We start from the raw sequence: 22832 nt of genomic DNA, 5'->3' as shown, positions 1-22832 counted from the left end.
ATAGCTAAGGGATGTGGTGGATTCTCCATTACTTGAAATCTTTTAATTGAAATTGGATGTCATTCTAAAACATATGCCTTAGTTCCACCCCGTTATTGAGCTCAGTCCAGGAATTACTGAAAATTTATGGCCTGTGTTATCATGTGGTCAGACTAGACGACTAGAATGGCCTTAAAAATCTGGCCATTCTAAAAATCTATGAAATACAGACTGGAAACCCAATACCAACACCCCCCAAATATATATATATATATATAGACAAAAAAGCACTGGTAATTCACCTGCCAGACGTCCCAAGGCTTCGATCATAGAAATTAATGCCATGTTTCAGAGAACAACACAGGTCCATTAAGAAGTTATGAACCAGTTCTCTTACCATGACCTTTCCTGCCTCTTCAGGATCTTGAGTAACCTACAAAGTACACGAGAATTGTGAAAAACAAACATTTTAATTGTTAGTTTAATGAAAAGAAAATCTTACAACAAATTCACTTTTATCTGTATTTTATACAGCTTGATTTATACACAGACAACTCCTACTTCACTCATTTTATATTTTGGTTACGTTAACAAGGCAAGTTTTAACCTGTGTATTAAACACATTCAATAATATAGGATTCCTTCTATTCATAGGACTCAAATTGCATACCTTGGGAATGTTTTTATTAATTACAGGGCATTTCTTGGGCTTTCTGGCAAGAAATAGGGACAGTAAAAAGAACCAGGCCAGATGAACAAAGAGAAAAATGAAGCTAAATAGAGTTGTAAGTATCTCACTTTTATAAAGGGATTATGGCCAAACAATATGCTGGCACCATAAAAATTAAGATTTCAAATTTAATTTGAAACGTCTACTTTCAGCCTTACTACTAAGAATCAGTGCAAGAAAGCTGTCATAGAAATCACAGACGCTATCAGCATGAAGCATACAAAACAAAGAACATGTTCCTTGGACCAATTCTGGGTCAAGATGTTGGCCACACCAAGAACAATTTTAATACAGCACATGAAAGATGGATAGCTACCAATGTCCTGCACATGCTAACTCTCTAGGGATGAAAAAAGCATGAATTCCATTACAGATACAGCAAAAAAATGAGAGACCAGACCAGGTCAATGACTTATTACTTTAACTCTTTTGATATGGCAGAGTTTAAGACTTCTGCAAATGCAAAATTCATTGTCAAGTTATAGCTGGGAAATCACTGACAAAGTAGCAGTTTGATCCACACAGCAACAGTGTGAATAATTCACAGCTGAAACGCATGTAGAGTCATAGGTGTGCATGGCTCTGTACTAAACACTTAATGGAAACAGGTCCTTGCCAGGAGTTTACAGGCTTCTTATAACCTGAACTAAATATACAGTAAGTACCAGGATAAGAGCTGACAAAGCGACAGCCCATTAATGGTAGAAGTTTTCATGGAGAGAGTTGGTCTTTTAAAATCTATGGATACTGATCTAAAGGCCTGATACAAAGTCCATCAAAAGCAATGGGAGTCTTTCATTCCATTCCATAAGCTTCCCATAAGGCACTAAGACAATTTAGACACCCCACATCTCAGATATTTCCATTACACAAAAGTGGAACTAAAAGATAACAACAGGTGCAATTCTTGTTATGCAGAGTAAAAACAAAGCAACGTACGCAGCAGTAATGCAGTGCTAGCAGGTATTAGGTTTGAGAAGAATGACTCTTAACTCCTTAAAGACAGTTTTATACAAGCGTGACTTCATTTGCTGACGGAAGCAAGAGCAGAGTCGGGCCGAGAGACGAGACTGCTCTTTATTCTGGGGCATTATTTCAGAGTCAGCCCAGTCTGATGTATGGAGACTGGGTACGTGGAAAGAGTATCGAGAGAGGCACTGCACATTCCAGCCTTTGCTCTCTCCTACTCCATCTTGCCCTAATGCAGGGAGCAAATTCTTCCCGACAGCCAAGCAGAGAAGAACGCTGAAGTATCAACATGCCCCAAAGGCAGCACTTCTGCTCTGGAGCTCCAGAAATTGGGAGACAGAAAAGAGAGCCCCCAAAGCAGCATGAAGGTAATCAGAAAAAAGGTGCAGCCCTACTGCCACTCATCCTAGAACTGAAGCACTAGTAGTCCAGCCCAGGGAAGTCATTTGTTGGTTTCTTTAAAGCAGCGTATAGCCTGGTTCGCTCTCCTCTTCTTGGGATCATAAACAGGGGGAGCCCTAGCCCACCTGTCTATTTCTCCTGTTTGTGAGCTGCACAGATTCAAGCAAGGAGAGTGAGGAAAGACGTACAGGAAAGGGAGTCAGGAGAAACATCTCACAAAAGAAATTACCAGACCTTGACATCCTCAGTCCTGACATCGGTAATCCCATTCCAACGGTAAAGAGACGCAATGTGACCTAATACTTCCACAGTAAAAAAGCGCACCTTCTGCGTCTTACTGATACTTTTATTTTGAACCACCTGAAAACAATAAAAAGAAAGTCTTTCGTGTATTGCAAATTACAACAAAATGGAAAATAATCATCTCCATCACACCTTGCACTCGTATTGCTTTTGCGCAGCTCCCTCTCCTCTACTAGAGCAAAAGTGTTTCCCCTTTTCTCCTTGGCTTGGGGAAGCAGCCCTCTCCCACTGCTCCTCTTCCTTCTTGGCTAGTGTACCGCGAGCAGCCTCTCCTGTTTCAATCTACTTTAAGTCAGAGCATATTAAGGAACTGCCTTAACCATTGGAATGCCAAAACCCCATTAGCTCCAGACAAGGAACTGGAAAGCTGTTAGAAAAACTGGCAGAGCTTGCTAGCTATGGAACCTGAAGAGGAGGGAGTGTTAGCTATACATGGAGTTTGTGTATGTTGGAAGCTCTACTCTGAATACAGGACCTGACAAAATCCACTGGGGGAAGCTGGCAAGAGTTGTTACCAGAGTAATCCACTGAATGCACCAAGCAGATGTTAGCAATGGCGACTGGTTTGTTCCAGGCTAAGACATAAGCTTTGCAGAATCAGACTCTTCTGCAGCTCTACAGGACCTGAGCTTCAATCACACCTTCAGGGACACATCTGACTTTTGGAGAACCAAGAGTTTTGGTTAAGCAAGATTTGGATAGCTGAGGCTTGTTTGTAGCTTCATTTTTTATTCCTGTTTTCCTTGTTAAATTGTAAACCTCATGTATGATGTTATTAACACAACCATGATACATACCAGAATAAGATATGCAACACAGATAAGCTAACAATGCAGGAGAAAAATTCATTTCTGGAACTCCCTGATTTCTAAGGTCCTGATTTTGCAATCATGATGCTAGCTTTTTTAAAGTTTAATTTAATGTAAGCAAAAGCACAGTTTTCATTTATATGGTCAGTTACCCTTTCCTGTTAGGTTTCTTCCATATGGAAAAGGGACAGACGGGGCAATAGAGCTCAAAATGTGGAAACTGCTGATACACAAGGGGATGTGGCCAAAGCAGCTGAAGACAACTGATTCTACAGCAATTCTCAATTACTTCTGTTATCAGGCTTCCATAGCAGCCTTGATGTAACTTAAATCTGCTTTCCCCACCCCATGATAGAACCAGACAACATGACACCCCATCACAGAACCAACTTCTCCCTTCTCTTTCAATGGGTTTACGTTGCACATGAAAAGTAGTCCTCCCTGCAGCAGCTTTCCTGGATGCAGCCCTGGGTTTTTACTGGAAACCTTCATTATAAAAACCACCATTTTCCTCTTTCCATCAAAAAACAGCTTTGCCTGGCAGACAACATCACTAGCCCCATATCAGAAGTCTCCCAGTGTCAACAGCAAGCAGATCCAGACCACAACAGTTATCTCTAGTCAGGAGGTCAGGATGAGGGATGCTACAGAACCACATCAAGACTATGTCTTTAATTGGAACCTATGGGTAAAGGTGCTTCACCCACCAGACAAGGACAATTCTCTGCACCCCATTTGCCCCAACAGCTCCCAGTATGAAAGCAACAAAATCTCTACTCCTTCTGGAAGTGAGGCAGTGTGTTCAATAGCTAGATTTTCAAAGTAAGAGTAATAACTTATTGTGGATATGCCACCCCACTTCTCCAGGAGGTTAATGAGATGGGATGTGTGAGAAACGTTACATACAAGCAGTAATTAGCTCTTAAATTCAGCAGCTTGGCTATTTCATTTAAAATTCTACTTAAAAAATATCACATTACAAACTTTAGCCCTGAGACAATTTTATGGCCAACATATAAACCCCCGATGAACAAGCTCAGCAACAGAAATGCTGATGATCCTTTGCAGCACAGTGCCAGAGTAATAAATAGGTGTATATTCTTTGGGATTGCGTTGTAAAGCTGTCTTCAGTAGCAAGAGAAACAGAAAGCAAGTGACAAAGCCATTTCAAGGGCATATCAGACCTTTGTTCCCAGCGTGGAAAGCAGAAGATTGATAGCAGAAACTTTATCTTCCTTTAATCCAGTCCTAAGAATATCTGGAATGAAATCTAAGAACATATTTCAAATGTTAGAGTCGTGATCTGAAGACAAGCAACATTTGAATATGAAATTAATTTCAGGGGATTTGTACTTGTTTGTCTACAATGTCATGTCACTCATCTCTGTGTTGTATTTAAAGACGAACAAAAATACCAGTATTAGCATGCATAGTGAATAGATAATACAGTGATAAACAAACTGCTGTGACATTGCCTTTTATGAAATACTCATTGTAAGAATTATTAGCCAGTTAGCTCAGTTATTATTATTTAATATTTATATTGAGCTAGCGCCTAGAGACCTCAACCAGGTCAGAGCCCCACTGTGCTAGGCTCTGTGTAAATATATAGTTAATGACAGCCCCAGCCCTGAAGGACCTACAATCACTGAAGTCAATGGGATTAATTATAGGGTCTGATCCAAGGCCCACTGAAATCAACAGGCGTATTCCCTTTAGCTTCAATGAGCATTGGATCCAGTTCTTAGTATGTTAAGTCAAGTGCGTAGATAAGTCTTTTCAGACGTAGACCCTAAATTAGCTAAAAACCCTGATTTTGCCTCTATTGCGGTTCTGTGGGGCTAGAACAACCACCCCTTCCTCAATATCTGGGGGTTGTACAAACACCCTCTGATGGCACTTCCCTGCAGAAGCCAAATGAAGGGCTTAAGGGGTCCAACGGCCAGAGACAGTGGCCATTTGACCCAAGAACAATCCATTCAGAGGGCTTACATGGGCCTTGCACAGGCTGTCTACACAGGAATTAATTTCACTGTGTTCAAAAACTAGATCTTGCCTGATTTTTAAATATTTAACCTTAAAAGAAGGCAGCACATCCAATGTTATTACATTATGAACAACTTTTAAAGCCATAAAGTCTCCTCTGTCTTCTGATCTTTGTGGTTCTGAAGGTAGTATAAGTTTATTTATCATTAACTGGGTCATCTAGGCCTTCCTATTTATCCTGCAGTTTCTTTGCAGTCAGCATAAGCAATATCATCACCATTATTTTCAGCCAGTACAGCCAAGTGTTTTGGAAAGCATAAGCTTATTTAAAGTCAATTTTTAAAAATGAATTTCCTTTGTCTTGTCAATGCTATGTAATTGGTTCATATTTTCAAACATCACCTTTAAAAGATACTCCTTTAACAAAAGCAGTAACTGTGAAGTACCTTTTAACTCTAGCACTTGTACTAGGATTGTGTTGTCACCAGCAATTAAAAAGGAGAGAGCAAACTGAATATATGCCATACGGACATCTGGTTTCCCCTAAAAGAAAATTAAAAGACACTTTTAGCATATAGCTTGTACACAATTGCAAAATTATTACAGCAGCAGTTGGTTATCATAAAATATGTAATAAGTTGTATAGATATGTTTTATATAAACACATCCGCAGTACATTAATCTGAAAAACGACATGAGTTTGTCAATCACAGGCTATTAACCTTTCATATCTTAGCATCTAGTTAGAAAGGCTGGTTGATTCACTAATTTTTCAATTTTGAATAGCTGGCCTAGGTCACAAATGATAAGTGGTTTGGTGGTCACACCCTAATCCCCATTTGCGCATATCACCAAACCACCACAGATTGTTGCGCTATTCAAGACAACTGGCTGTCTCATAAGACAACCCAAGGACCAGACTAATAGGGTGCTGTTGCTCAGGACCAATTTGTATTGGCAATGCTGCTGAAACCGACAGGAGTTCTGTCTCCATAAAGGCCACAGGATCTGACTGTAAATTATGATTGTTTTTAAGGATTAATTATTTAACTTCCACCTGGAAAATGAAATCCCTAGCCTGTTAGTGCAGTGTTTCTCAACCAAGGGTACATGTACCCCTGGGGGTATTCAGAGGTCTTCCAGGGGGTACATCAACTCATCTAGATATTCGCCTAATTTTACAGCAGGCTAAATAAAAAGCACTAATGAAGTCAGTACAAACTAAAATTTCATAGACAATGATTTGTTTATACTGCTCTGTATACTATACACTGAAATATAAGTACAAAATTTATATTCCAATTGATTTATTTCATAATTAAATGGTAAAAAAGGAGAAAATAAGCAATTTTTCTGTAACAGTGTGCTGTGACATTTTTGTATTTTGATGTCTGATTTTGAAAGCTTTTAAGTGAGGTGAAACTTGGGGGTACACAAGACAAATCAGACTCTTGAGAGGGGTACAGTAGTCTGGAATGGTTGAGAGCCACTGCGTTAGTGTATGTCATTTAAACTATATGTAAAAATCCCCAAATAAAATATAATTACTGGAGTACAATGAGAAAGAACTTCCCCTTTAAAAGTGATTTGCAAAAAGGGGGAAAGAAAAGAAATAGCAGTGGGGACATGAAAGATTTTGGGAGTTTGTTGGTTTTCTGCCTGATTTTTACATTAGAAATTCAGGTCTGGTCTACGCTGAGACACTATTACAACTAGAGAACGAGTGAAATGAGGACATCACAATGGAGTGAAATCTGAACAACTGAGACGAGGAGGAATTTTCAGGCATGTCTGAAACTCTGTTTTGGTTAATAATATCTAATTTACTCCCATGACTAATGAACACATTGTTAAATGAATATCCTGGATAAAGATTTAACACCCAAGTCCTTCAATTAAGATGTGAGAGTTCACAAAGACAGAAAAACCAGGGAACACCAGACTTGACACTCCTGATAATTTAACATTAAAAATACCCAACCTATTTTCCCCTAAAACCATTAGTTACAATTTCCAAAGCAGAGTGTAGCTTTTTCATAAATATTGGGTGAAATCCTGGCCCCCCTGAAACTGATGGCAAAACTCCCACTGACTTCTACAGAGCCAGGATTTAACCTGCTAATTTTAGAACTGGACAATTTCCACCCCTCTGAAACATAAATTAAAAGCATTAAAACATTGCCTTTGCCTTCATTCCATTCTAGCCTTAAAAGGTCTTGTCTAATGGCAGTTCTGTCCTATGGCCACCAAACCACATAATAAGCCATGATGCAGTTTCATAACAAACTAAGCCACCCAATACTATGGCAGCAAAACTCAACCTGTTTTCCCCATGGCATTATAATCTTCAGGCGCTCCACTTCACCAGGGTAGCAGAGATCAAGCAGGCATGGAAATGAAATGAGCAACTCCCAGGTGCCAGGACTATGTTATACAAGATCTCCCATAATGACAGACACTTATAAACATCCATGACCCCTGGGTGTTTCCCATTTAAGTGAATGGGAAACTCTTCAGAGATCAGCGCTAGTACCTATTATAAACAATCAGACAGAAAAGGGGAAGGAAGAGGTGGAGAAGCAGTAGCGCATGAAAATACAGTGGAGTCGCATTAGCAAGTTTATTTTAAAAATTCGCAAAAGTAAACCGAAGATACCTCCATGCCAGATCATCTGACCCCTGCAGAAACTTTGCTCACTTTACCTTCTTATCTCTTTTCTTCACTAATCCAGGCAGGAATTTATTATTAAAATCAAAATGGCTATAGACATCCCTTGCAGAGTCTGGCCCCTGTGCCACCATGGCCGACAGCAAGGTGAGGCATACTCGAGTCATCCTACATGAATAAATAGGGGGGAAATGCATGTTATTGAAGGAATGATGGTTACACAGACGTTATAATGTGAGAATTTATACCTCTCAAATCATCCAGCCACAACTTCCACCAAAGTCAGTGGGAAATGCAGGCACAGAGCAGCACTCTGAGTCTGTCCCAATGTGAGTAAGCAAAGACAGTGAGGAAAGCTAAGCTCTAACCACATTGAACCTGATCCTGTATTTTGCTGCATGCAAAGCTCTCACAGTCCATGGGAGCTGCGGCTCAATAAGGAATGCAAGATCCAGCATCTTTACAAAGCAACCACTGTTATTAATTTAGGCAAAATGCACGTGACTTTTTCCTAATTCACACAGAATTCTGGCCAATCTTATTTTCATATTGCCTGTTTTAAAATGTGTTTTTCTCAGATCAAGGCCCTGAGCCTGCAAATTCTTATGCATGTGCTTAACTTTAGTCTGGGGAGCAATGTCACTGGAATTACCCCTGGCAGGAAAGTTAAGCACCAACGTAACTGTTTATAAGATCAGGGCCTTAATTCATTCCTACAGAATTGTTTGTATTATTATTTTCTGTTAAAGAATGCAGAAAAAGAGCTGTGTTCCTGTCACTGGATCAAACCCTGAGGTCCTTACTCAGTTTTCATTTAAATTTTATATTCAGTCCTTACTCACTCACTCGAGTGGAAGTCTGAGTAATGAAAGGAAAAAGTCAGAGGTACTGATGTAGAGGGAGTAGGCACAAAGGAATTTACATCTACATTGTTCCTATCTACTCAGCTTACACACACAAATATACTGGGAGGCTGGATGTTGATTTTCCAGAACAAGGGGGAGAGTGCAAGAAATGAAGGCTCCAATCCCTGCATCCACTGATGTCAACGGGATTTTGCTGTTAACTTCAAAACTGGGGCCATAAGGGCCTAATTCTGCAGACCTTACTGATGTGCGAAGACATGTCATTATTAATGGCTGCAGGATCAAGCCCTAAAGTTCCAATATTGAAACGTTATCATTCATAAAAAATCTTGAGGAGGAGATGCATACGAAGCAGAGATCCTGCCTTCATATGCCACAACAACATGACCTCTTTATGCTTCAGCTGGACAACACATGTTCATTATTATTCTAATCATTATATTCTATGCCCGTTTGGTGCAACTGGCACATGAAAATAATTGTTTTGTGACTGCCAAACCCCTGGGCCTTTCCATTTGGCCAATGTAGCTACTAAAAGTCAAAACACCCTATCTGAAATTCAACAGAGCAGTTTCCCTTAGGCAAGCTCTGGAAGGATTTCTCCAGTAGCTGTATTTTGGGGTCATTACTATGAGGGTACATTATTTTGTTGGTACTGTTATTGGAGCCATGTTGATCCCAGGATATTGGAGAGACAAGGTGGGTGAGGTAATATCTTTTATTGGATCAACTTGGGTTGGTGAGAGAGACAAGCTTTCATGCTTACACAGAGCTGACAAAAAGCTCTGAATGCCACAGACAGGGTCCCTGAACCAATAAGCACCTTCCCTCATCCAAATGACATACTGGGATGTAAAACAAGAACCACCCTCCAAACCTCAACTGCCATGGAGGGACAAGGCAGAAGAAATGGTTGTTGAAGTACCTCCTGTGGACTTAGGTTATAAATAAATTAAGAAATAAATTCAATCAAAAAAATTAGTTGTCACATTTAAGAGACAGGAAAAGGTATCTAAGAAAAGTTGGGCTGATGGAGAAATTCTATTACAAATGTGACAATATTTTGTGAAAAGACTAGGAAAAAGAAGCAACAATCAAACTCAACATTTCTTGCCATCAGCATGGTACAGTAACTCCTCACTTAAAGTCATCCCGGTTAACGTTGTTTCATTGTTATGTTGCTGATCAATTAGAGAACATGCTCGTTTAAAGTTGCCCAATGCTCCCTTATAATGTTGTTTGGCAGCTGCCTGCTTTGTCCACTGCTTGCAGAAAGAGCAGCCCGTTGGAGCTAGAATCAGGTGGGGGCTTGAAATCAGGGTGGACCAGCAGCCCCCCTATTATCTCCCCGCTCCCCTAAGTTCCCTGTGCTGCAGCCACCCAGCAGGCTATCAATTGCTGGCAGTTCAGCTGTCCCTCCCAACTGCCATGTGCTGCTCCCAGGAGCCTCCTGCTTGCTGTACAGGGGCTGGGGAAGAGGGGAGCTAATGTCAGGGTGTTCCACTCCCCCCTGTTCCTGCCCCTCGCTTACCCCATCTTCCATAGGGCGGGGGGGGGGAGGGACACGACAGGGCTCAGGATGGAGGGAGCATGCTGGCAGCAGGGGCTGTGGGTTAGGGTCAGGGTCACTTGCTGATCTACTTAAAAAGGCAATGTACTTAGAGTGGAGTCAGCGTACTTAAAGGGGCAATGTGCATCTCTCTCTCTCACACAAACAGGGTGTGTGTCTCTACCTGCCATGCTGGCTCCCCTCCCTCCATTTGTGCTGCCTTGCAGAGTGTGAGGTTACATTACCAATGTGTTAACCCTTGAGGGCTCAGCTGTTCTAGTTCATCATTTAGCAGTAAGACATTCCCTGGGAAATATCCCACCCTCTTCCACACTCTGACTTCACCACCTCAACCAAGCTTCACAATCATCATTGCTGCGTACAGTATTAAATTGTTTGTTTAAAACTTATAGTGTGTGTGTATATATATAGGTCTTCTATCTGGTGAAAAAAATTTCCCTGGAACCTAACCCCCTCATTTACATTAATTCTTATGGGGAAATTGGATTCGCTTAACATTGTTTTGCTTAAAGTCACATTTTTCAGGAACATAACTACAATGTTAAGCGAGGAGTTACAGTAGTCTGCTCAGCTTCGGTGAGCAATAGAAAAGGAAACCTCTCTCTGCGCCTCCCTGGCACCTAAAGCAGTTTCATACCACAAATGACGTAGTTAGGGTAAACAAAGCAAGCAGAGGAAGAGAATGGAAAATTACAGACTCAGCTAAAGTCAAGCGCAGCACTACTCCCTGTAGCATTCCTGCAAACACTTATATGTATGTGCCTAAGTTTATACACTGTGAGCAGTCCTCCTAAAGTCAATGCGACTCTGCACATTGCAAATAGTTCAGCACACGCTTAGGTCTTTTTGCAGGATGGTGGCCCAAGGCAGCGTATTGCAACTGTGTCAGAGCAACCAACACAGGTTCTCCCTCTGGTATGCAGTAGGCTTACCGGTGACTTTCAGAATACAAAGCAGCATAGATTAATCTCATGTAGCTATTAATCAACTTCTTTACTATGTTCATCCCCACAACAGAAAAATGGGACAGGTCACTTGCTGTTCTCAACAAGATGGCTTCCAAAGCTTGAAAAATTAACAGCATCTGCAAAGTTCAGAGATATTTTAAAATATTGTTGCCATTACTTTCCTCCAATATCCCTATACAAGCAAATATAAATTAGAAAATTAGAACAGTAAACATAATAAATAATAAGTAACTGTGCAACAAGAGGAAATGCTTCCAAATGTGAAACTCAAGGTAACACACACTGATTCTCTTCCAGATGGTTAACACTGAAATAATATGCTTGGACAGAGGCTTCCATACTATAGTCTATGGGTCACTACTGAGCAGCAGAGACGTGGCTGGTCACATGGTACCAACTCTTCTCCTTGTTTCCAGCTGCAAAAGTCATGAAATTTAGTGTTGACAACAGCAAGACAAAGTACATCAGAGAGAATCATTTGAACTACTCACACACTTACTGTATTCTAAAGTAGTTGTAACCAGTAAAGATTAAGACCTAGGCCTCAATATGGACAGCACAATTAAAACATCTGCTCACAGTGCAGCAGCATTCAATAAAGGAAACAAGATACTAGGATGCACACATGGACAGAATGGAAAATAATACTCAAATATACAGTAGAACCTCAGAGTTACGAACACCAGAGTTACAAACTCACTAGTCAACCACACACCTTGTTTGAAATCGGAAGTACACGATCAGGCAGCAGAGACCAAAAAAAAGGCAAATACCATACAACACAGTACTATGTTAAATGTAAACTACTAAAAACTAAAGGGAAAGTTTAAAAAAAAAAATTTGACAAGGGAAGGAAACTCTGGGCTTGTTTCATTTAAATTAAGATGGTTACAAGCAGCATTTTTCTTCTACATAGTAAAGTTTCAAAGCTATATTAAGTCAACGGTCAGTTGTAAACTTTTGAAAGAACAACCATAACATTTTGTTCAGTTACAAACAACCTCAACTCTCGAGGTGTTCGTAACTCTGAGGTACTACTGTAATGCCATTATATACAGAGCTCAAAAACTATACTTAAGCCCAATACTGCACTGAGCTCCACACAGTGAAACCCTACTGCATCAGGGCCTTACAAATCTCAAACTCTGTGTTTTATTAGTAAGTGGAAGAATATCTACACAGCAAGCAGCTAACAAAGCAAAATATGATGTATACATAGTTTTGCTGTTATGCAGACAGAGAGGATACTTTATTAAAGAGATTGTTTATTGAAAGTTAAAAGGGGCTCTATCAACTTTAATCAGTTGTAAACAAACACTTCTTTACCTAAATTACTAATAATGCCTCAGATAATTAGCGGAAAGAGAGCTCTATAAATCCAGTTTATTGGTCACTATTTACACTCTTGTTTATGTTTTGCATTTCTCTCAGCTCAGACAATAAGTTTTACCTTCTGGTTCTTAATGCTGCAATAGCTGGGTATCAAACTCTACAAAGGAAAGCTTATTTATCTAACAACAAATGCTTTTATTAGATTTGTGTGTGCGCAAGTGTGCATAAATTTTTCTGTTGGTCTTGAGTTTTATAAAAGATTTTCTTAACAAAATTCAAAGGCCCCAATACTACAGAGCTTGACTTCAATGGGACTATTCAGAATACATTAGGTTTAGCACATGTAAGAGGCTTTGCAGGACGCCTTTACGTTTTATGACAAAGTTATAACGCCACTGCCAACTTAACAACCGATTTTTCTGCTCCTCAGATCTCCAAATAAATGCTTTTATTCTGTGTTTATACTACAATTATTAAATGTTCTATTCAATGCACACTCTGCTGTCCATTACAAATGCAATGCATGTGGACAACTTACTTCACTTTCAGGCCTTCTTTCACCATCCAAAAGTCTGAAAATTTCAGCACACTCCACAGAAATTTTTATATATCCCTCTACTACATCATATAGTTCAGTAGATGATAATGTCTTAGCTGTGGAGATGAAGTTTTCTAAACCTGAAAGAAAATAAGCGTTTACATCTGTAATCAAAAGCATGCTTTTCAAATGACAGATATAACCTTTATTCCAGCTTCACAAACTCTGCACATTGCATTATAATTTGCCCAGGTTCATGGGAGAAGTGTCTGATATGGAGTAAGAAAAGAAGTACTTGTGGCACCTTAGAGACTAACCAATTTATTTGAGCATAAGCTTTTGTGAGCTACAGCTCACTTCATCGGATGCATACTGTGGAAAGTGTAGAAGATCTTTTTATACACATAAAGCATGAAAAAATACCTCCCCCCACCCCACTATCCTGCTGGTAATAGCTCATCCAAAGTGATCACTCTCCTTACAATGTGTATGATAATCAAGTTGGGCCATTTTCAGCACAAATCCAGGTTTTCTCACACACACACCCCACACACACACACACACAAACCCACTCTCCTGCTGGATTTGTGCTGGAAATGGCCCAACTTGATTATCATACACATTGTAAGGAGAGTGATCACTTGGATAAGCTATTACCAGCAGGATAGTGGGGTGGGGGGAGGTATTTTTTCATGCTTTATGTGTACAAAAAGATCTTCTACACTTTCCACAGTATGCATCCAATGAAGTGAGCTGTAGCTCACAAAAGCTTATGCTCAAATAAATTGGTTAGTCTCTAAGGTGCCACAAGTATTCCTTTTCTTTTTGTGAAAACAGACTAACACGGCTGTTACTCTGAAACCTGATACGGAGTATGTGACATTCAGTGTGGGAAGAAACTTAGACCAATATCATCTACTTGTTAACGTTTTCTTTCTTCCTGTATATTCACCTGAGTGCTAGGCATATTATTGCCAATCCAAAGATACATCCACTAATACAGAATGGGCAAGTTACAAACGCACAATGCAACCAACTACACTTCACTGAATAAATCCCCACAAAGGACAGAATTTATCCAAGAATATTTCTACCCTGAACACTGAATTACTTCATATCATTTCAAGCTCATTTAAACATGCAAAAACTGCAAAATAGTTTTGGAGAGTAATAAAAGGCCCCCCCCCTTTTTTTTTCCTTTCTCTTTTTTTTTTTTTTGTTTTTTGCATAAAGTACAGGAATACTTGTATACTATAGAAAATACACATAATGCACCCAATTACATCCAAGACTGCCTAGTGAAAAAGTAATATATAGAGAGAAAATGCAAAATCTTTGTGAACAGTAACAGCGAGCGATCCACAGTACAAATACAACAATAATTCACGAAAGCTCATGCTCAAATAAATTGGTTAGTCTCTAAGGTGCCACAAGTACTCCTTTTCTTTTAACAATAATTCATGTATCACTGGGGCACCAGCACTAAACAAGCTCCTAGGTGTGGGTCTCAATCCCCCCTCCCCGCAGGGACGGCCCATCATGCATAAAAGCAACATGAATGGGAACAGTAAGGCGCTTGGAGCAGCACGGGGAGGGGAGGGGAGGAGAGCAGGGCAGGGTGCGCGGACACAGCAGCGATGCCCGGGAAATAACGCGGGGCAGGGGGCGAGCGCAGCAGGACCTCAGCACAGAGTGCCAAGGCAGCAGCACGAGGGGGCGATGGCCGGGGACAACTCAAAGAGCAGCCTGGGGGCGCCCCACGCTGGAGCCCAGCCAGTGCCAGTTCAAGGGCGGCGGCGGCGGCAGGCTCCCCCTGGGGAAGCACGTGTAAGCCCAAGCCCCGCTCCCGCCCCGGCTCACCCTGGATCGCGGTCTCGGGGTCCCGCAGCAGCGATTTGAAGTGGGTGCCCGTGAACTCCCCCTCCGCGCCGCGGGCTCGCTTGGCCTCCGCCGGGCCGGGCGCGGGGCTCTTTCGCTTGGGGGCGCCCATCGCGGCCGCCTCCAGGCTGCGCACGGCGGCTACACGCGGCGGGCTGGCCCGGCCTGTGCTCTCCCGGAAGCGGCTTGTGTCCGCTTCCCTGCTCGGTCCTCTGGAAACTGCAGCCCGGCAGCGCCCGGGCCCCGGGCCGCCCAGCGCTGGCTGAAGAAGCCCCCGGCTGTCTCCCAGCCCCAGAGGGGCCCGCGCCCCTGCCCTCCCTACACCCCCTTGGACACCCAGCCCCATGCCCCTGTTGCACGCCCAAGCCCCCTCTAGGCCACCCACCTCCCGTCCAAGCACATCTACCTAGGCCCGGGAGGAGGCAGGGAATTAGGCCCCCACTGCAGCGTTCGGCCTTCAGTGCCTAGCCCTCTGATTGGGGGGAGGGAGGGATAGCTCAGTGGTTTGAGCATTGGCCTGCTAAACCCAGGGGTTGTGAGCTCAATCCTTGAGGGGGCCCTTTAGGGATCTGGGGCAAAAGTTGGGGATCGGTCCTGCTTTGATCCAGGGGGTTGGACTAGATGACCTCCTCAGGTCCCTTCCGACCCTGATATTCTGTGATTCCAGCAGGAGCCCAACGTGTGCTGGCAGTCAGAGCAGTTCTGGTATGATGTTAAAACACCAGCGGGCTGGCCCCGCCAGGGCTCACCTCCCACCAGGGTAAGCAATTGCAGGAAGTTTTAGAAAACGTTCCTCACAAGCCTCTGAGAACACAAGGGAAATTCCCCTAAAGATCCTGCTTTCTGGGTATTGGCTAATCCAACAACAGCAGCAAAAATCAGTGGAATCCAGTGGGTGTCTGTTTGTTTCATTCTTCTTCAGTGAGACGTGCAGGGCCATCCTTGCAGGAAAGGTTATCACAAAAATGTGTGTCTGGTATTTCATCAGAGAGACATCTTGTACAGGCTGCTTTAATCTTAATCCCTAAAGGCAGGGTTGATACTGAGTACTGCCTTATTCCTCAAGGAATCCTGCTAATTTCAGTTGGACAACTCAGCAAGAGAAGGGCAGCAGAATTGGGCCCTAAATCAGGGAGATGGAACATCTCTTTCTCTTAAGTACAACCATACGAGAAGGGCGGGGGGCATATTCCATCTGTCATCACTACTTCACTGGCATGTAAATATCTATCTGTTTTAATAACCCTCATCACTGTAGTATGTGAGCCTCTAAAGAAACCTGAAGAATGTAAAAAGAAAAGGAGGACTTGTGGCACCTTAGAGACTAACCGATTTATTTGAGCATGAGCTTTCGTGAGCTACAGCTCACTTCATCAGATCTCTAAGATCAGTCTCTAAGGTGCCACAAGTACTCCTTTTCTTTTTGCGAATACAGACTAACACGGCTGTTCCTCTGAAACCTGAAGAATGTAGGCACTTCTACTCCTGTTTTCCCCATCCCAATTTATTGTACATAGCTGCATCTTTACTAGTCTCTCTCCCTCCTGGAATTTCCCTCTTTTATACTGTTGTTTCTCTGGGACTCCTCTCCCCCAACCTTTGGTTCTCCATTTTCATTATCCCTCTTCCCTGTGGTCTCCTAAACCAGTAGCTGTTAACCTTTCCAGACTACTGTACTCCTTTAAGGAATCTGATTTGTCTTACGTACCCCAAGTTCCACTCACTTAAAAACTACTTGCTTACAAAGTCAGACATAAAAATACAAAAGTGTCACTGCCCACTGTTACTGAAAAGTTGCTTACTCTTGTTTTTACCATATAATTATATAATACATCAACTGGCATATGAATACTGTACTTCCATTTCAGTAAGTACATTTGCATATAGAGTAGCATAAACAAGTCATTGCTGTATGAAATTTTAGTTTGTACTAACTTTGCTAGTGCTTTTTGAGTAACCTGTTGTAAAACTAGGCAAATATCTAGATGAGTTGATGTACCCCCTGGAAGACCTCTGCGTACGCCCAGGGATACGCAGTACTCCTGGTTGAGAACCACTGTAAACTCCACTCTCACTTCCCTTTCCTCCCAAATTCTCTATCCCTTTGGTCTTCTCTCTCCTGGTATTTCCCATATCCCTGGATCTCCAACCCCCTTTCCTATCTTTTGAGGATTCCCCCCACCCTGGAATTCCCCCATCTCAGAGTCGTTCTCCCACCTCCCAGTTAGGTGTCCACCACTGGTGATGCTGCTGCTGTTCCTAACATTCCCCCTGCAGCTCAGTTAGATATACTGTTTACTTCCTGTCATGGACTATTGTATATAGTTACTGCTTGGTGTCAGTCAGTCACCACATTCAATCCCAGAGATCAACCATATCAGTGCTGCTTGCAGTGATCTCTTTGCATAGTATGCATATCAGTTTGTTAATGTCTGTAACACACTTTCAGATCTTTCTGCGTAGAAGCCATTATAAAAATGAAAATGATTACAAATGTAAGATGTTATTCTAATAATAAGTCAGTTATGCCAGTTGTGTTCTTAGAACCTGTCTAACATGGGAAACACCATAATTAGAGTGACTTGATTTCGTTGTTTCCCAGAATTATACTGAAACCAGGGTTTTGTCTTGGTTTCATCAAGAACGGTAGTTCTCAAACTTTTGTGTTGGTGATCCCTTTCACTTAGGAAGCCTCTGAGTGTGACCCCCCTTATAAATTAAAAACACTTTTTAATATATTTAACGACATTATAAATGTTGGATGTAAAGTGGGGTTTGGGGTGGAGGCTGACAGCTCACGACCCCCCCATGTAATAAACTCATGACCCCCAAGGGGTCCCAACCCCCAGTTTGAGAACCCCTGATCAAGAACATGGGACTACAGGTTATGCCAGCATGAATCAGAGCAGTCTGAAGGAATGTGAGTCTGGAATAATAATTTTGCAAGATAAATGTAGAATACTTACATTTCTCTTCTTTACAGGATAATTAAGTTAAACAACATTAGCAGCACAAATTAGATTCTTCCAAACAATGATTTCCCCCCAGGGTTATACACTATACAAGAGTATATGGTAGCATGCTGCCCTTGGCAAAAAAAAAAAAAAGACTTCTGACTCATAAGTAAGGGCTTCACTTTTGTCTGCAGATAACTTTTGTTCAGGCTCTGTTCATACAACCTGTTCGTATACACACTGCATCCATACATACACCAACTGTTACTTTAAGGCAGAGGTTCTCAATGAGCTCCATTCAGGTGGTCCATGGATAGTTCCCTCTAAAATATGCACCTGGGAGGCCGCACACGAGAGACTGAAGAGCCACCCACTTAATTAGTGGAGCTGTGCAGGCGTGGCTCCACTAATTAGGTGCCTGGACACTGGAGAAGACACACATGTTAGGTGAGGTGGTGGCCTTGAGGGGAATAGAGGGTAGGTGGGAGGGGGCAGTGGGATGAGAAGAAATTTTAGACGTTCAGGGCTGCACTGGCCAGAGAAAGAGGCAACTTTCCCCAGCTCCAGGGCTGCGGCTGTCAGGGAGAGACGGCTCTCCTTCCCAGTCCCAGCTCAGGGGCTGCTGTGGCAGGGGAGAGAGGGCACATCCATCGCATTAGAAAGGTAAGACTACTGATATTAAAATATGAGTTGTGTGCTTTTTTTTGTAGAACAAAAAAATGTTAATTATTATTAAGTTTTTTTTATATAGCGCTTTTATCCAAAGCACTTTCATATTCTCTGTGTGTATATAAAGTCTGCTGCAGTTTCCATGGTATGCATCTGATGAAGTGAGCTGTAGCTCACGAAAGCTCATGCTCAAATAAATTGGTTAGTCTCTAAGGTGCCACAAGTACTCCTTTTCTTTTTGCGAATACAGACTAACACGGCTGTTCCTCTGAAACCTGTCACTTTACAATAGTTAGCTAATGGTACAAACAACATTTGGAAAGATCATTGAGGGGTCCGCTGAGACCCTCAGCAAATTTCAAGTGGTCTGTGGGGGAAAAAAAAGTTTGAGAACCACTGCTTTAAGGAATATAAAAGCTACTGAGCAACCTATTAAAATGGATGATCTATTTCTATTCCAATACACCTTCTCTTTCCCCTTACGCTCTACTTTTTTCGAGGGGATGGAGGGGTGCAAGGGCAGCACCTGAAATTTCCAGTGCTGGGTTATCACCCAAAGATTATTTTTGAGCTGCTAGGGTTGGGAGCTTGGGAGCTCTGCAGGGGAGAGAACAAAAATGCCAGTGAGTCATCAGCATATGTCCAGGATCAAGAAACATACAAGATCTGATGGCAAAAAAATGTACTATTGTCTGTTTATGAAGAAATACAGGTGAGGATACTCCCTTAAAACATTGTTACAATTCCAGGACGTCTTCTAGATTCAGATACCGCTTCTGATCATGTTGACTAATATCGTCTCATTGTTTCCTTGTACTCCCCTATCAGTCTGTATCAATCTGTTATCTATGGTCTTATACTGAGACTGTAAACTCTTTGGGACAGGGATCACTTTTTTGTTCTATATTTGTCCAGCACCAAACACTATCGGGTGCTGGCCTATGACTGAGGCTCCTGGACACTACGGTAATAATAATAATAATTGGAATGTTAATTTTTTAAATAATCCACATCCAGTCAGAAAACAAAGAAACATTTTTACAGCATGTGTCCTAGGCATTTTATAAAAGCAGAAACTGGCAGAACTACACAGTTCCCAGAATATAACACTGCAAGGCCATAAGTGCTCATTGCTTAAAAATAGCCACCATATCACATTAAAAACTTGGGCTATTGCACCCAACTTTAGAAACCTGTGCTAAAACATATGATTTTATAATCTTGGAAAGTCTGTGAAGGACTATTTGGTTCATTCATACTGTGAATCAATTAGGAATATACCCCTTTCAACATTCCTTCTTCTACAGTTAATCTAAAAAATGGGTTATGTGTGCTTGGTAGAAATGCTCTGATAAACTTTATTATTGAAGTATTCTATTAAGAATTTTAACATGTGTAAAGATCACATGGCTATATACACATTGTCATATACACAATACATGCCCTTATAGTTCCCTCCACAGTACATCAGCAGGACTAAAATACAATTAAAAGCAATGGATTACTCCAAGAAATACATCTAGGAGGGCCTTTTGCCATTTTGGCACAAATTTTAATCTCTTTAATGGCAAACCTGTTTCTTTGAAATTTATTAAGGTTGAAAAGGTTAAATTATCATGCCTGCATGGTGTTCAGAACACAAAATTACTTCAAAGGGAGGCTTTGTAAATTCCTACTATGGCCACAATACATTAGAATGTAGAAATATAGACCATGGACTTATCTATAAATAAGAGTCAACTCACTCTTTGCTTCTCTACTCTGTTTCCCCTCCCCATGCTGACTCGGTTATCCATATATATTTGCTTCAGGAATACCTCAAGCAAAATGACAGTATTTTTATTCCTCTGTTCCAGATAGATCCCAACCTTGCTCCAACCGAGGTTGATTGAAGTCCCATTGTCTTCAGTGGGTACAAGACTGCAACGGAGATCCTCAATGGGTGTAAATTGCCATAACTCCATTGGCTTCAATAAAACAACATTTTACACAAGTAGAGACTGTTCGTTTGATGTGCCAAGTTACACATGACTGTTTGACGTGCCAAGATTTTGACTAAAATAATTGTAACCTTCTTCCAGTGTTCTGGCTTTTGAGTGATGATTAAGAGCCAGATCTTGTAGTGCTGAGGTAGTCAAAACACCTGTTTAAGGCCCCAACCCTGCAAATACTTAGGCTTGTGGTTAACTCCAGTCATGTCAGTAAATCTCACTCACTTCTAGTGCTTAAAGTTAAGCATATTTTTGTTTGAAGGTTCTGTGGCTTAGTCAGTAGGAGTTATGACTGTCCAAGGACTGCAGGAGTAGGCCCAAAAGGTTTATTATAGATACTGGGATGCAGTGTAGGGGGAAAAATTATCCCTTCATTGAAACAATAAAAAAAAATAAGAAAGAGCTTCCTATTTCTTCAGTCTTAAAGAAGGTGGAAATTGTGAGAGTTTGGTGCATGGGATAAGTGACATAATACCTGCTAGATTATAACTATGTGGCTTTGGTCTTTTTTTTATAAGACATTTGTTCTTAGGTCATTTTTAATTTTCTAGTTCTAGGCATTTATTATTTTTGATCATACCACTTGTAGGGATATATTTCTATTTCTCTTACATTGACACTCCCTCTCAGTTGCTCTCACTTCTTCTGCTGAGAGAGCTATTGCTTTTGCTCTCCCATTTTACAGAAAGATCTGGTTCAATATACTGTCGATATAAAACATAGGGAGCTAAACCAAGGGTGAGATATATAGAAGACGTGATGTTGCATTATGATTGTAGCGAATACAAAAATTAAGTTACATTTCTGTCCAAAATGGGGGGATTTATATTTAAAAGTAACTAATAAAAACCAAAAGCACTAATATTTTTTTATTTCTGTGCCAGTCGTGTCATCCTTAGATAATCCCATAAAAATAAATATTTGGTCACGAAGAGAGCAATGTCAACAGCTACTTAAGTGAAATTTAATTTTAGGATGGAGATATGAGTTAATTTCCATAGAGGACAGCCTGGTAACATTTTGAAAAATGGTTGGTGGGGCAAAATAAGAAGGAACAAGGTGGAATAAGAAAAGGAGAAAAGAAAAGAGGAGGAAAAAGGAAAGGTTTGGGATGCGAAAAGAAGGGGAAATATGTAGGGTAATAAATTAAAATGTTAGGTCTATGTACTTAAAAAAAAAAAAAAAGGAACTTTGCAAAACAAGGCTAAAGTGGCATCCTGTGGCTTATGCTTACCTTCATTCTCCATTCAAACTCTACTGTCATAATGTTACCAAAAACCCCCGAGTTGCAGCTCTGGAGCTCTTGCGGTCCTCCCTTTCTGTTTGTTTTTTATAAAATATTTAGCAGTTTTATTCAGGATTTGAAGCAGCAGAGCAAATATTTACTCAAAGGTATATTGTTCAGTTCTTCAGTAAAACAGCTGGTGCTAATACTCTCTTTTGGGTGGCAACAACCTTAATGCCACCTTAAAGTTTTGTTGTAAGTAAATTGAAAGTATATTTTCAAAAAAATATTTTAACTCAAAAAAGCTTTAGCGGTGTACAATGTGGAAAATAGATAATATTCTTTTAAGGTGTTTTGGATGAGATGAGAGACACTTTCAACTTTAAGTTAACAATTGTCTTAGGATGGCTCAAACCCCACCTCATTACAGTATCTCCGAGAAAAGCTCATGTTACGTCACAACTATAAGCCCCCATCACCTTGCCACTAGATCAGTGCACAATTCTACAAAATTTCTGCTACTAAATGTGCCATTTTATAAAATATATTATTCAAAATAGTTTTTAATTAACTAATCTTTCCCCTGAGTGCCTGAGCAGCTGCTGCAGTCATTGAGAACGGGGGCAAGGCAGATGCTGTTAACTGTAAGAGTTGTTTTCAACCCAGACCTCCTTTTCCTTTGCTGCTCTCTTGTTCCTCTGTCACTGGTTTTCTCCACTCACACCTACACTATCCTCTTTTTCCACCACTCCCATCTGTACTTTGGGGTAAGCTCTCCAGCTCCTGTAGCATACTGGGTGAAATTCACCCCCATGAAGAGGCCCTACACAGGCATTGGATAAGCCCTATGTTAAAGCTGACATTTTTTTAAAGTGCCCACCAATTCTGGATGCCCACATCAGTCACCTAGGTGCAGATTTTCAGAGGTACTGAGCACCTTCATTTCCAAGAAGAGCTGTAGGTGCTCAGCACTTCTGAGCATCATGCCTGAGATG

At 41.2% G+C, this 22832-nt stretch overlaps 1 protein-coding gene and 1 long non-coding RNA gene across 4 annotated transcripts in view; one reads left to right on the top strand and one right to left on the bottom strand.

Annotated features, from left to right (window-relative positions):
• Positions 1-15268, bottom strand: part of URB1 (URB1 ribosome biogenesis factor) — a 70767-nt gene extending 55499 nt beyond the window's left edge. The window contains exons 1-8 of the mRNA XM_075133132.1: positions 14981-15268; positions 13121-13260; positions 11215-11366; positions 7882-8014; positions 5625-5721; positions 4377-4462; positions 2315-2440; positions 282-412 (exon numbers count right to left, since the gene is read on the bottom strand). Coding sequence (XP_074989233.1) covers positions 282-412; positions 2315-2440; positions 4377-4462; positions 5625-5721; positions 7882-8014; positions 11215-11366; positions 13121-13260; positions 14981-15110 — 995 coding nt within the window. The 5' untranslated portion in view covers positions 15111-15268. The remainder of the gene's footprint in view (positions 1-281; positions 413-2314; positions 2441-4376; positions 4463-5624; positions 5722-7881; positions 8015-11214; positions 11367-13120; positions 13261-14980) is intronic.
• LOC142073403 (uncharacterized) lies at positions 14733-20614 on the top strand. Of its 3 annotated transcripts, none has more exons than XR_012670272.1 (3): positions 14733-14947; positions 15669-15758; positions 20478-20614. It is a non-coding gene; the product is annotated as an uncharacterized LOC142073403 (long non-coding RNA). The 3 variants fall into 3 exon arrangements; XR_012670273.1 differs by having other exon boundaries at positions 15666-15758; XR_012670275.1 differs by lacking the exon at positions 15669-15758.
• The last annotated feature ends 2218 nt before the right edge of the window (positions 20615-22832 follow it).

This window comes from Caretta caretta, chromosome 1 (genome assembly GCF_965140235.1).
Source record: "Caretta caretta isolate rCarCar2 chromosome 1, rCarCar1.hap1, whole genome shotgun sequence".
Classification (NCBI taxonomy): domain Eukaryota; kingdom Metazoa; phylum Chordata; order Testudines; family Cheloniidae; genus Caretta; species Caretta caretta.
Note: the sequence above shows the minus strand (reverse complement) of the source record. Positions and strands in the feature narration are given on the sequence as shown.